General features: G+C 37.0%; 1 protein-coding gene across 1 annotated transcript in view; it reads right to left on the reverse strand.

Annotated features, from left to right (window-relative positions):
* The window catches only part of LOC131150645 (protein transport protein SEC23 E-like), a 62,510-nt gene extending 49,112 nt beyond the window's left edge, over positions 1 to 13,398 (reverse strand). Inside the window, exons 1-2 of the mRNA XM_058101496.1 lie at positions 12,327 to 13,398; positions 12,049 to 12,222 (exon numbers count right to left, since the gene is read on the reverse strand). Coding sequence (XP_057957479.1) covers positions 12,049 to 12,222; positions 12,327 to 13,097 — 945 coding nt within the window. The 5' untranslated portion in view covers positions 13,098 to 13,398. The remainder of the gene's footprint in view (positions 1 to 12,048; positions 12,223 to 12,326) is intronic.
* Between the last annotated feature and the right edge of the window lie 917 nt (positions 13,399 to 14,315).

Below are 14,315 nucleotides of genomic sequence, written 5' to 3' on the forward strand. Positions count from 1 at the left end.
TGTTGGGTCTCCCCTACAACTGTATAAACCAACTTCCCCGTTAGAAATGTTTCCACTGCAGTGCATTTAAAACCACTATTTGGAAATATAATAATTTTAAAGCAGAAGATTTACTTAATATATAAAATTAGAATGCAATCATTTTTAATTAATGAATATGAATATTTACAAAACTGAAAAATAAATGGTAAAAAGAAGATAAAATAGAATATTTAATTCATAAAATTTAAATGATACGTGTGTTTCAGTTTTCAGTTTTTTCCGTTCGGTTTATTTCTAAAACCGGAACCAAAATACCCAACCGAATTCTCGATTTTCCGGTAATTTTGGTACACCTACCTCCAATGATCCCACTTAGAATCCCGATTCTAGCAACCTTGCTTACAGGTGCGCTACAAAGCCTGCATTTCAAATGCCCAAATCATCTAAATTGCCCCTCCCTTATCTTGTCTTCGACCAATGCTATGACTAGTTTATTGCTAACTTTTTATATATGTATGCCTTTTAAGAATTTTATTTTTCGATATAAATATGAAAATAAATTATATATATTCTTAAAAATAAAGAAAATTACAAATCATATGTTAAAAAATGAAATATAATTTGTAAACTACTTGTTGGTTATTCAAAAAATACTAACTTGAATTCATTTAGTGAATCATACCAAGAGACAGCTATAACATTACAAAGTTCAAGTTATTTCACAATCAAAGATACAACCCTCAACTATTTTGGGAAGGTTGTTCAAGAGTTCTAGAAGTCAGCTCATATTACAGCAGTCCTTTCATATAAACATGTAGTTAAAATTTTCTACCAAATCTAACTTGAGATTCACACATCCAAAATGCGTAGGCCTCAATGAATAAAGGGTTGGCCATTTTAGATAAACAGATGTTTTATAAAAAAAAGAAGAAACTACAAGGAGAAATGCAAGATAACCTCCTGAAAAAAAAAAATAAATAAATAAATAAATAAATAGAATAAATTAATGCAATAACACCTGTCAAACTCTTTGGATGTCAAACGGCCTCGCTCCTTGAACCCCACCAAAAGAAGAGCACAAAAAGTGAATGAAAAAACCACTATGCAGGACTGCCTATAGGTTGTCATGTTGTAGCTATAGATATAGAAGTCAGAATTTCTATCTAGGTTTAAAAATTTTCATTATTGTAGAATTTTTACTTAATTCAAAGTTATCTTGGGTATTTTAGTTCTTTAGGGTTGTTCTGTAATCATTTGTTTTACTTCAAGTGTGGCGTGTATAAGTACTCTGTTTATATATTTTGCAAGGGAAATTGTATAGTTGTGAATAAAAATTAAACTTTCCCATCTCTTTCTCCCTTTCACTCCACTGTTCTCCTTCTTGCTCCTCGTCCTTCCTCCTCTTCCTCTCTCTCTCCTTTCATATTCTCTCTTCTTCCTTATTTTGTCTCTCCAATGTCTTCAATTTCTCTTCTATAGCCTTATTAGTACCCATCATCATATTGGTACCAAAGCATAACTAGAATCAAGCCCAAAACCTTGCCACTGCCATCACTACAGCAAATCAAAGCACAAATTCTATTCACCACCACACACTTCAGAGCATATTGAATTTTTGAACCACAACCACAGTATTTTGCCACAAAGCTACTGAAAAACCGAAAACCAGACCGAAACAAAACAGTTTTACACATTTTGGTTCTGTTTTTCCATTTCAGCTTTCATTTTCAGTGTTTGATTTTATAAAACTAAGTTTACAGATTTGGTTTTGACTTTACAAAACCAACCAAAAAACTAAAATATAAGTGTTATTTAATATTTTCATGTTCATATATTTATTTAATCATAAAAATATATTTCCCAATATCTTATTTTCTTTGTAAAAAAAAATGTGGTTAGTTATAGCATGTTGGGGAGGATAGGGTTTCTATGTAGGGAAGGCTCCCCAACCTTGCTTTTTGCCGATGTCAGATGAGAAAGATGCTTCCCACCAGCAGAGTTTCCAGCCCCTGTGCAGCCCTGTTGCTCCTTGCTGCAGTAATGCTATAGCACAGTGCTGCCCTCGTAGTTGTCCCACATCAACTAAGAATGAGAAGGCTCCTCCCCTATCATAAATACCCACCCCAACCATTAAGCTGACACAGATCATTTTTGGCTACCATTTGTGGTCTCAATTATTTAGTCCTGCATTGATTAATAATATCCATTATTAACCAGGTTAGACAATTTAAAAATTATTAAAACCAATAATTAACCAAATCAATTGATTAAACTAATAGTTTAGTTTTTATTGAAACATAGTTTTTGGTTCAGCTTCAGTCTATAAATGTAAAGGCCGATTAGTTGGTTCAGTCAATGAATTTAGTACCCATCATCATATTGGTACCAAAGCATAACTAGAATCAAGCCCAGTACCTTGCCACTGCCATCACTGCAGCAAATCAAAGCACAAATTCTTTTCACCAACACACACTTCAGAGCATATTGAATTTTTGAACCACAACCACAGTACCTTGCCACAAAGCTACTGAAAAACCGAAAAAGAGACCGAAACAAAACAGTTTTACACATTTTGGTTCTGTTTTTCCATTTCAGCTTTCATTTTAAGTGTTTGATTTTATAAAATTAGGTTTTACAGATTTGGTTTTGACTTTACAAGAAAACCAACCAAAAAACTAAAATATAAGTGTTATTTAATATTTTCATGTTCATAAATTTATTTAATCATAAAAATATATTTCCCAATATCTTATTTTCTTTGTAAAAAAAAAATGTGGTTAGTTATAGCATGTTGGGGAGGATAGGGTTTCTATGTAGGGAAGGCTCCCCAACCTTGCTTTTTGCCGATGTCAGATGAGAAAGATGCTTCCCACCTGCAGAGTTTCCAGCCCCTGTGCAGCCCTGTTGCTCCTTGCTGCAGTAATGCTACAGCACAATGCTGCCCTCATAGTTGTCCCACATCAACTAAAAATGAGAAGGCTGCTCCCCTATCATAAATACCCACCCCAACCATTAAGCTGACACAGATCATTTTTGGCTACCAATTTGTGGTCTCAATTATTTAGTCCTGCATTGATTAATAATATCCATTATTAACCAGGTTAGACAATTTAAAAATTATTAAAACCAATAATTAACCGAATCAATTGATTAAACTAATAGTTTAGTTTTTATTGAAACATAGTTTTTGGTTCAGTTTCAGTCTATAAATTTAAAGGCCGATTAGTTGGTTCAGTCAATGATTTTGGATAAAACCAAACCGGACTAAACCAATTACATGCCTAGCTGCATGTGAAGGCATGAGTTCAATTCATGCTACACTTCCATTCTTGCCATCTTTGTAGGTTTGAGCCTCTTCAATCAAGCCAGCAAAGCCAAGCGAAGCATCCCCAGAAATGCAAAGAAGTATAAGGCACTGCTGCACGGTTCATTGCATGAGCTTCAAGCACAGACCATTTTGGTTCCTACACTTCCAGCCATCAATTGGCGAGCACCACCATCACCATCAAATTCATAAGTCATTGACAAGCCCAAACCCAAAGTTTCACTGCTATATGACAGTTCATGTGTCCTCACGTATAGACAAAATATACAACCAATGCTGCTGCCCCTTCAAGATCTCCTCTTTCTAAGTTCTTTCTCACCACAAAACCAACAGTGCCAAGATATGCCCTCCAAGCTCTAGCCTGAAAGTGCTCGCCAGAAATGTGGCGAATTAATTTGTATATTTTGACATCCCACCAACCTCTATGTGTTGTTTTGATTTCAGAAAATTTGACCTATAGCTGCAATAAATTGATCATTTCTCATGACATTTTGATTGTGCCTTCAAGAAATTGGAATATTCATGCAAAATTTAAAAATTGGGAGGAGATAATGATTCTGAACTAAAATTATAATTCAACCAATGTTTTGGAAACCAGACCAGACTGAAAAATCCCACCGGTTGGACCGGGAACCAGTTGCCTCCCTGGTCTGAATCAACAGCAAAAAAGGATGTATATCAACCCAGATAAAACCAGCCTATACCAGTGACCCAGATGACCCCAGGTGACCTGGCCCATACCAGGGTTGACTAATAAGGCCCAATCCTGCTGTTTTTTTTTATGCTATTATTTTCCTCGCCCATCTATACTTATTTTATTGTTTTTATGGTCCAAAAACTCCATCCTTCCAGCCCTTAGCCTAAACAATATAATATTATCCTTATTCTTATTTGTTAGGGCTTATTTCCTGTCAAGTTTCATTAATTCAAGTTTCAGTTTCAGCTGCAGCTCCTTCACTGTCCACTGCAGCATTGCCTGCGTGCCATTGCTGGTTGCTGCAGCTCCTCCAACTCCATGGTTCCCAATTATTTCCAGCTTGCCACAAGCCCTATGTGCCATTGGCACAGCTCGCAGCTTCCCCATTGGCATTTTCAGATTTTTTTAATCTTTTTTTTCCTCCCTTTGAATTTCTTCTTTGCCTTTGTTTGACCACAGGGTATTATGACCAGTAAATATAATGAAGTTGCTTACTTTCTTCGCTTATTTCATTAGCATTCACAAAGGTGGCAGCAGTGATTTCGTTTTCTGATGAGCTCCTGTCCTATGCTTGTGGAAAATTGGGTTAAAATTATCTACGTATTTTTCCTTTTTTTTTATTTTACTTTTTTAAGGATTATTCATATTTTTTAGAATTTGGTGAAATAATAATATAATTATTACATCATGAATGTCATCCAGGTCAATCAGTCAGTCGGACCATGACCCGGTTAAGCTGCTGGTTTACCCTCTTGTGAGCTTTAGTGAGAAATTCTTTACAGAATGTATGAGATGAGAAACTGAAAGTCATATAGGATGGACCTCCAAGATTGCAAAGTCTGCCAAAGGAACCTCTGATGAGGCTACAAGAAGTTAAGTAACTAATGAGTGTGAATTTGCATAAATCTGTATACTTGTGCTCTTTATATTGACCTCTTATTGAAATAAAAAATAAAAAATAAAAATAAAATAAATGAAACATTCAAAACAAATAAGGTTCCCAGCCAGTTGCCAATTTTTAACAAATAACAGAAACAAAAACAGGTTTCCTTTTGATTTTGATGGCAGTTCAGACTTCAGACCCTTCCTCTTTCTTAAATTGGTTAGTTGACATGGAAAACTATGCTAATCAGTATGAATTGCACAACCGCAAGTGCATCTACTTCGTTAAATTAAACTTCTTGATTTGGCAAATAATCAAAAGGGGCACAAGTGTTATGGATAACCATTTGTAAGATTGATAGTTAAATGGATTTCTTTTCCTCGTCGATCTCGTTAGGTCTTAGAGGTAGGGCAGTAGTGGTTTTCATCTGTGTAGGCTAGGCCATCAATTAGATCATTTTCTGGGAGGAGGTTTATCCGGTTTTTGGGCTTCGTTCACCTAAGTGGTCGGTAGGGGGGATTTTAGTTTTGCCTAGGTTCCCTAGGGAGAAGAAAAGGAGAGGGATATTCACTCCTAGCATGAGTAATTTTGATAGGTTTATTAGGAAGTGTTGGTTTAAGGGACTTTCAAATGAATAATGCTTTATTTTCTTGGTCTGTGGGTGGGGAGAGAGCCGCTGATACTCGTTTCAATAGGTTCTTATTTTTGGGTGAGGGGGAAGATGAATTTCCAAATCTTTCTCAATTGTTCTTGTCTTGGCCCGTGTCTGATCATTTTCCTTTTTACTAGAGTCTAGAAAGGTTAGATGGCGCCCCACACCTTTTAGGTTTAAAAATATGTGGCTGGATCACGAGTCTTTTCTCTCTTCGATGATGGATTCCTGGAATCAGGAGGATGATAAGGGCTCGGAGTGTTTTAGGTTTATGAGAAAGCTCAAAAGGCTTAAAGCTATGTTGAAGAGGTGGAACATGGAGGTTTATGGAGACAATAGAATTAAGAAAAGTAGTATTTGGGGGGAATTTGATTTGTTCGGTAGGAAAGAAGAGGAAAGGATGCATTTTGGTGTATGAGGAGATCAAGAGGATGGGTTTCATAATTGAGTTAGAGGTTATTTTTGGGGAGGTTAGGAGTTGGGCGCAAATATTAAATACAAGGAAGTTAGGGAGGAGGATTGAAATTTAAATTTTTTCATAGTTTGGTTGAAGGTAAAAGGAAGAGAAGTGTTATTAGGGAGTCGCGGGTGAGGAAGAGAGAGGCTATTTCTGATCCAGGAACAACTGCAAGTGAGTTTACAGATATTTTTTGCAGATCTATTTCCAGAGGATGGGGAAGACCAATGGATTGAGGGCTTACATTGGAACCCCATTTCTTTTGGATCAGCAATCTTGGTTGGAGAGACCTGTTGAGGAAAGTGAGGTTGTTGTGTTTTAGATGGGTAGGGATAAGAATGCAGGTATGGATAGGTTTAATATGGCTTCTTTCCAGCATTGTCAAGATGTGGTCAGAGGGGATTTAATGAAGATTGTCACAAAATTTTTCTTTACTAGTGTTTTGAGCAGGAGCATTAATTCTACTTTCATCATTTTGGTGCCTTGGAAGAGTAAAAATCCTTTCATGTTGCCGATTTTCAGCCTATTAGTCAGGTTACTAGTGTGTATAAGATTATTGCAAAGGTGCTTGCAAATGGTCTTAGTAATAGGAAGTAAGATTTCTTAAGCTCAAAGAGCTTTTGTGGGGGTAGGCAGGTTGTGGATGCCATTTAGTGGCTAATGAGTTCTGAAGGATGTGAGGACAAATAAAGGGATAGGAAGCTGTGTTTGAATTGGATTTTGTAAAAGGCTTATAAACAAGTCAGTGAATCGTTCTTGGAGAGGAAAGATTTTAGGTTTAGATGAGGACTTGGATGAGACGTTGTTTGTCTAATGCTTCCTTTTCTATTATTATCAAAAGGGAGCTGAAATCGTGGTTTTTGGCTTTTAGCGGTGCTAGGCAAGGGATCCTTTGTCCCCGTTTTTGTTTGTCTTGGTTGACTATTAGAGGATTTATGAGAAGTATTTGAGTCAATAGTGAGTGGGTCATAGAGTCTCAACTTCAGTTTTCCCATGACACTATCTTCTTCGAGGATAGGGAGATTGGGTGTGAATGCCTAAAAGAAGTTTTTGAGTCCTTTTTTTGCATTCTCTCCTCTCTTTTCCCTTTATTGGCGCTCTCATTTTTAAGTTGAATTATTTAGTTAGTGATTTTTTTATTATAAACATCATTTTCGGGTTTTTTTTCCTTGACATTTAGTATGCATTTTTTTTAATATCATTCAAATAAACCCAACTTTTTCTCTCATTAAATTACATATTTTGTATTCTAAGGTTTTTTTTTTTTTTTTTTCTTACACCTAGTTTGGAGACTAAAATACATTCGATTGTATGCATTTTTGTTCTTCTTTAACATATGAACATTCCATACTTTATTTTTTGGATATCAAAAATTCCATCAAAGACTAAAATACAAAAATGGCATTCTATGTTTATTTTATGCCTTCATACTTACAACTTCTTAGTTTGAATTTCATATAGAATCAAAAAGTAGTAAAAATTAACAAATGCATGCTTCTTCACACCAATAGCAACAGAAGCAAACAAGATGACATCCAAGACTTGTAGTATGTGTTCTATCAAGTGATTAAAATGTACCAAAAATCGTTTAAAGCATTAGTATATTGGATTTTGGAATCATAACGTGTGAATATATATGTTTTTAAGAAGTTTGCTAATGCAAAAATAATGAATTCACAGATGCAGTATCTTTTATCCATTACGTAATGTCTGCAACATCTGTAAATGTAACACTGTGAATGTTATCATTCACAGACTGTTACCATTATCTAAAACCATGCTATCTAGTATACCTCTTTGTTTTCTTGTCTATTTGAGGCTTACTGCTTGACTTAGGAAATTGAGAAATTTCTGCAGCTACCCCACCATAACACCCACCTCTTATAAGCTAAAGAGTTCCAACAACCAAGATCAAGTTCTAAATGGTCAACAGGTAGAGATGATTCCATCCAAAATGTACAGGAGAAGACTCAATTTGGTGAGGACAAATAATCCTGTTTTAGAAGTGCTCAAGCAAATTTTTGCATAATTGAGTATCACAATTGCATTAATGAAGAGCATATTCTTATAGCACAATTTTGTATTACCCTTCTAGATAAATGAGTCAAGTCTATTTATCACAATAAGGCCTTGGACTTGTGTCTTGTGTTTCTTGATTTTAGGCAATCTTGATGCTTCTCCTAGGCCAAAGATGGATCTTCACTTGCCAATCAGACTTTTGTTGAAACTTGCAATGAACTTCAAGATGAGTTGCTAACTACAAGGGCAACAAGTCCCCACTCCTAACCCAAAGAATTGGATGCCATTGTTTGCTAAAGAGTTTGTTGAAGATCTCAATTACTGGACCTATTATCAAGAACTCCTTTGAGATGTTTCTCCTACATCCATTAAATATGTGTATTCATCACCTACTTATTTTCCCATATGTTCCTTGACCAAATCCAGTTGAAGTCTTTCCATGATTCCTACCATGGGCATTGTTAGATTACCACTTTACCTAAAATCTAAAGCTGTTAGGTTGTGGGCCAACAATGTATATAATGTTTTAACACTCCCCACATGCAGCCCGACAGCACATGGAGAGATAAACACACAATAAATAGCAACCATGATAGGAAATACAATAAACACACGCAACAAGAATAGAACCCAGGACTTCCTAGTAACCAGCTCTAATACCATCTTAGATTACCACTTTACCTAAAAGCTTAAGCTGTCAGATTAAGGGCCAACAATGTATATCAAGTTTTAATAGGCATAACGCATATTTGTGTGAGTTTCCATTAGATTTGGATAATCAAAATCTTGTTTGCAGGACCTGTTATTTTACTAGAGGAAATTGAAGCCTTCTATGTTGCTTGCAATTTAAGGGTCTTCTTCTCGCTTTCCCATGGTGATTGAGCATGCAGCCCAATTCATGCCACCACTCGATTTTGCCACTTGTTTCACTTTGTTCCAGCATATGGAACTGCCTTTCAAGAGCTTTAGGCACTCATATTGTATATAGCTACAAATTTAGAAATTAAAACTTCATTTTTTTTCTTGAAAGTTGTAGTTATTTTGTAGAAAATTTACTTAATTTTGGGATACTCAGGTTATGTGTATTGTACAGTTATTAATGCAATTGCGAATTGAATTCACTCTCACTTGCCTCACTCAGTTCTTCCTCTCCTTATTCCTCCTCTTCATTCTTCCTCCTTTACTTGTCCTTTCTGCATTCTCTCTTCTTCCCTATTTTTTCAGTCTAATCTCTTTAATTTTCTCCCATATCTATATCCTTGCTTTCCTACATCAACTACTAAAAATGAACTCGAGAGAAATCAACTTTTAAGGATCCCAATGTTCCCCTCCAACCAAATACACTAAGAATGCATATAGGAGTATAGATTTCAAGCCTTGGATTTGAACTTGCGTTAATTCGGATGAAGCTTGATATAATTGGTCACCCTAAGAAGCTTCTCTCTTTACAACTACCAAAAGCCACAAACCTTTGTGAAAAAAGGTCCCTCCAAAGAAGAATAAGCCTAATTCTCCTCAAAAAAATACAAAAGACCTACTCACATGGAATAATAGAGAGCACAGTGAAAAAAGAACAGAATGGAATTGATGAATCTAAGAAGTTTCCCAAATAATAGAATTGGTGACCCAATTCTTCCTAAATGCTACCTTAAAAAGTGCAAAAAGGAAATCCGCCATACCAAACACTTCAAATCATCTCACGCCAAACAGACTAAGGTTTGAAAGGAAGCATCAAAGCCATTTTAACCACCAAAGCAATGTTCTTGGATACAAAGTTTCTAAGGCCCCACTCTCCCTGACAAAAAGGTCTGCATTTACTTCCCCCAACTTATGGTCTTTGTAAGTATCACTCATCCCTCACCTCAAACAAAGTTCATCATCAACCTCTTCAACTTACCAGCAAACTCTCTAAGCATCACTCATTCCTAACCAAAACAAATCCCTCATCAACCTACCAACCTACTAGCAACCTGCACAAGAAATTTTAACCAAAGGTAATACAAGGAAGTGGAACAAACCTAAATCAACGTAGTACAACCCCCAAAAATAAATAATCCCCTCTTTAACAATCTAACCTTTTCAAATCGTGATTCTCACTTTTTTTTTAATAAAATAATAAAGTTCCTTTGCCTAAAAAACCCTTAACTCAAGGACATTCTTCTTTGTTTAGACCTACTAGCATACAACATGACTTAAGTGTTTCCAATTAACCGGTCCAAATTTTCTAGCACTAGTGAGTTTGGCCCCAGCTATATAGGGATTATATGATGCAACACTAACAATTGTGAGTTTGGTATTGGTGTACTGATTTTAAAGCATCATAAAGCACTTATTTCCCCACACTTACACGCCTAACACTAATACACTCAAAATGAAGGAAAAATATAACCATTAAGGTGAATAAAATGCAATATCTAATGCATTCAACTCCGAAGCCACATCTAGAGTTTCAAAAGGGCGTGATTTATGCAACCACACCTCCATATTTTAAATGGTTGCTTTCATGACTTGAATCTCTAACCTTCTTGAGTGTAAGATCCTTGCCCTAGTATTAATAAGAACACACTTGACATTTGAGTCAAGATGCACCCAAAAACCATGAAGGTGCATATGATGTAGTATTTTACAAGTATTCAAAGCCCAAGAAGGATCTTTAAATTCTTATAAGCAATTTTTATGGTATAGAATGGCCAAAAAAAAAAAAGTTTAAAAAGCCCAAGTGTACTTGGAGAATTTTTTTTCCCTTTTGGTTTTTAGTAGGCCTTCAAATCCCACAAAAGAATGTGGAGTTTGAGTCTCACCCATCATGATGACTACTACCTTGGGGTCATCATCAACAATCACCACCCAAATACGAAATATGATCAACCACTACCAAAAAAACATTATTGCCACCGCCACCAAGATCACACCACCATCACAATTGCTAATAGTAACACCAACACCACCTCCACCACCCCACCAAGGGCTGCACACAACAACAACCACTTGAACCACTACAAAGTCTATGATCTCTATTACTACACAATCGTCACCATTAAACTAGCAAGCTTGAGAACTACAGCACAATGGCCCTAGTAATTCTTTACACATTCATCTAAATGGTTGAGCTTTTGGAGCAAGGAACCTGGTTTTTTATTATTAAAAAAAAAAAGATATATTAGATAGAGAAAATAGAAATTACAACCTACATGAGGACAAGAAATCCTACAAAAATTAAAACAAAGATTTTTCAAATCTAAAATTGATATGCTTTTAGACCAATGGAATCTAGAACCCATATAATTTAGAATTCTTCCAAACTCCATATCCCTCATCCATAATTTTAAACAACGGAATCCATATGGTTTAGAATTCTTCAAGAACTCTAATTCCACCATCAATGATCTAACCAATACAGAAAATGCAAATGCAAGAGCTAGTTCATAGAGCTCCCAAACCAGATCAAGGTTTTGGGAAGAACATGGTGTGGGCAACTTTATATTCACATTTGAAGAGACTTCAACCTTTGAAACCTCCAAGTTTGGTTGCAACACCTTGGGCCAAAACATCCTCAACATACAAAATAGAACCAGCACATAATTTCAAGCAGCCTAATATTGAATTTCAATCAACTTAACTGACATTATTTGGTCTCATGTACACCATTCATGCTAAATCCACTCCTCTACCCTTTAAAATCCTAATTGCGACCAAAGAAAGCTTTTCGCAGAAGTAGTTAGCCATGTTCCTCAATATAAATATAAAGATTGCAGCTTATGACAAATATTTGGAGGAACGAATATTTCCTTTATAGCATTTGTTTCTAGTAATCATGTTGTCCTCAGAAACAGCATGCTTAATCTCCGGCTGTTTCTTATGACAATGCATGCCATTCACCATGAGAATCTCATCTGACTATATTTTACCTATGCCAAAAATGTAACATTTGCACAGCATGTAAACCATGAGAGAGCCAGGTAACTGATTGAAACAAAACATCCACTAACCATAAAAACAATATACACAAATCACATAAAAATCAGAGTTTTACCGTCCCAGGGCCTTCTGTACATGGGCCGCCCACCAATGCAATAATACGAGCACCAGTGCCAGGCAAACAAGCTCCAACCAAACTTGCTGCAACACTCAATGCCACACCAGTGCATCGCAATGCCCGATTTCCAGGTGGAACAGGCCACTGATCGGTTTGTAGCTCATCCAACAGCTGAAGTCACGAAGTTTGAAACTCAATTCCAACAGTTAATACAGAATTAGCAGTAGAAATTAAAATTAAAGCACATATAGTCACATAACTAATTAGGAACTCACTGAATTGAGAGTGTACTCGCAATCAGAAGCCGGCAACAAGAACCTTGCGACCCCAGAATTCTCAAACCCACCCTGCACGCCCTTAGCATGCCCTCCTCCTGTGGCTGCAGTCCTCCGCCCCACAACACCGAGACCCAACTGTTCCAAAACCTGCTCCTTCGAGATCTCCTTGCTTCCCCTAAACACATACACCTTCGACATATCAGAAAAGCCCAATTCGTGAACCTGCACCTGCGTCCCAAACGACACAAACCCAACTCGAGCATTATCCGGCAACAGCCCGATCGCCTGTTTCAGTGCCAATTTCACAAACCCTAATTCTTCTTCGATCATGCAGGTATCGAGCACGAACAAAAACACAGGCGACACGGATTGTGTCGAATTTTCAAGATTTGAAGGGTTATTGGTTTGATTGGAAGAGTACTGAATTGTGGTGTACTGGGGATAGAGCTCGGCAGGGAGGTTGGTATCGGAGATCATGGAGTAGTGGTGGGGAAATTGATTGCGCTGGAAGCAGAAGGGGCAGATCCATATTTTGGCGGTCAAGTCGACGCGGCAGAAGGGGTTTAGAACGGTTGGGCAGGTCCTGCAGCGGAGAGGAGCGTAGGGGAGGGTGGGGATATCAGGGTAAGGCCGGATCGGGGAGATGGAGGCGGCAAGTGGGATCACGCACTTACTAGCGTCCACTTTGGAGCGAGGCCACACGTTCCAGGTCATGCGAACACCGTCGAGGCCCTCTGGATCGGCCGCCGTCGTCGCCATCTCCGCCATCTATCTCAACCTTTTTCTTCTGCTGCTGCTGACGCCGCCGCCGCCGCCGCCGCCGCTGCGGCCTCTGGTTTTGTTTGTGATTGAGAAAGCGAGAGACGGTGGGCGACCCCTTCGGGGAGGAAGGAGAATTAAGGGGTCACCGCGAGGTGGGAGAGAGAGAGAGAGAGAGAGAGAGGTGGGGGTAAAGGGGCCTTCGAGGGGTCAGACAGAAAGATGTTCAATGCGAATGGTGAGTGGGCTTTACTGGATAAATTTCTATAGAGGTGGGGTGGAGACATTTACTCATACGTTAAGCACCGCCAAGAAGAAAAGGAAAATGCATTGTTTTTTGTAAGGTTTTTTTTTTTTTTTTTTTGGGCCAGGTGATAATTTTTTTAAAAAAAAGAAAAGGCATCAATTTTTTTTTTTTAGATTTAACAAAAAATGCATACTTCCCCCAAAGTTTCAAAAATTTTAGAAATATCTCCTCAAATTTCAAGAATTTTACAAATTTCTCTTGAAATTTCTTAAAAAGACAAATATTTTCTTGTATTTTGCAAAATGGCAAAAGACATTGACCTCTCTTAAGATTTGGTAAAAAAAATATTAACCTCCTTTGAGATTTCAAAAATTCTAAAGATCACCCCTTCGGTTTACCAAAAAAATACAAATCTCCCCTTATATTTTGTAAAAAGACAAGTCTTTTAAGAGAAGGTTTGTGTCTTGTTAGCAAACCGAAGTTAGTGACACATTTGAAACCTCCATAAGAGGCAAATGAAATTTTTGAAATCTTATATGATATCCCTATCTTTTTTCAGAATCTCAAAAGAGGTTGGTGTCTTTTTGCCCTTTGCAAAAAGACAAGAGTTTTGAGTGGTATAAGTGTCCTAAAAATCAAATTTCGATGGAGATATGTGGGAGTTTTGAAACCTTCGGGTAGGTTCATGAAATTTTTGAAATCTCATGAGAGGTTAGTGTCTTTTTATCAAACTTCAAGAGAGACTAAAGTCTTTTACCCTTTTTTTAAAGTTAATTTAAGATTAAATAACCCTCAAGATGTTTAAAATGCACTCGAACTATTGAAAATGATTGGAATCACTAAACTTTTTTACCCTTCATCGCATATGTTAAGGTGCAAGTTGTTTTAGCCTGCATGGAAATCTTACCCCATACTTTCGGCAGCCAAAGAATCATCTTCTTGGGTTAGCCTATATCCATGATGTCCTCATTTATGCTCCT

This window comes from Malania oleifera, chromosome 3 (genome assembly GCF_029873635.1).
Source record: "Malania oleifera isolate guangnan ecotype guangnan chromosome 3, ASM2987363v1, whole genome shotgun sequence".
NCBI lineage: Eukaryota > Viridiplantae > Streptophyta > Magnoliopsida > Santalales > Ximeniaceae > Malania > Malania oleifera.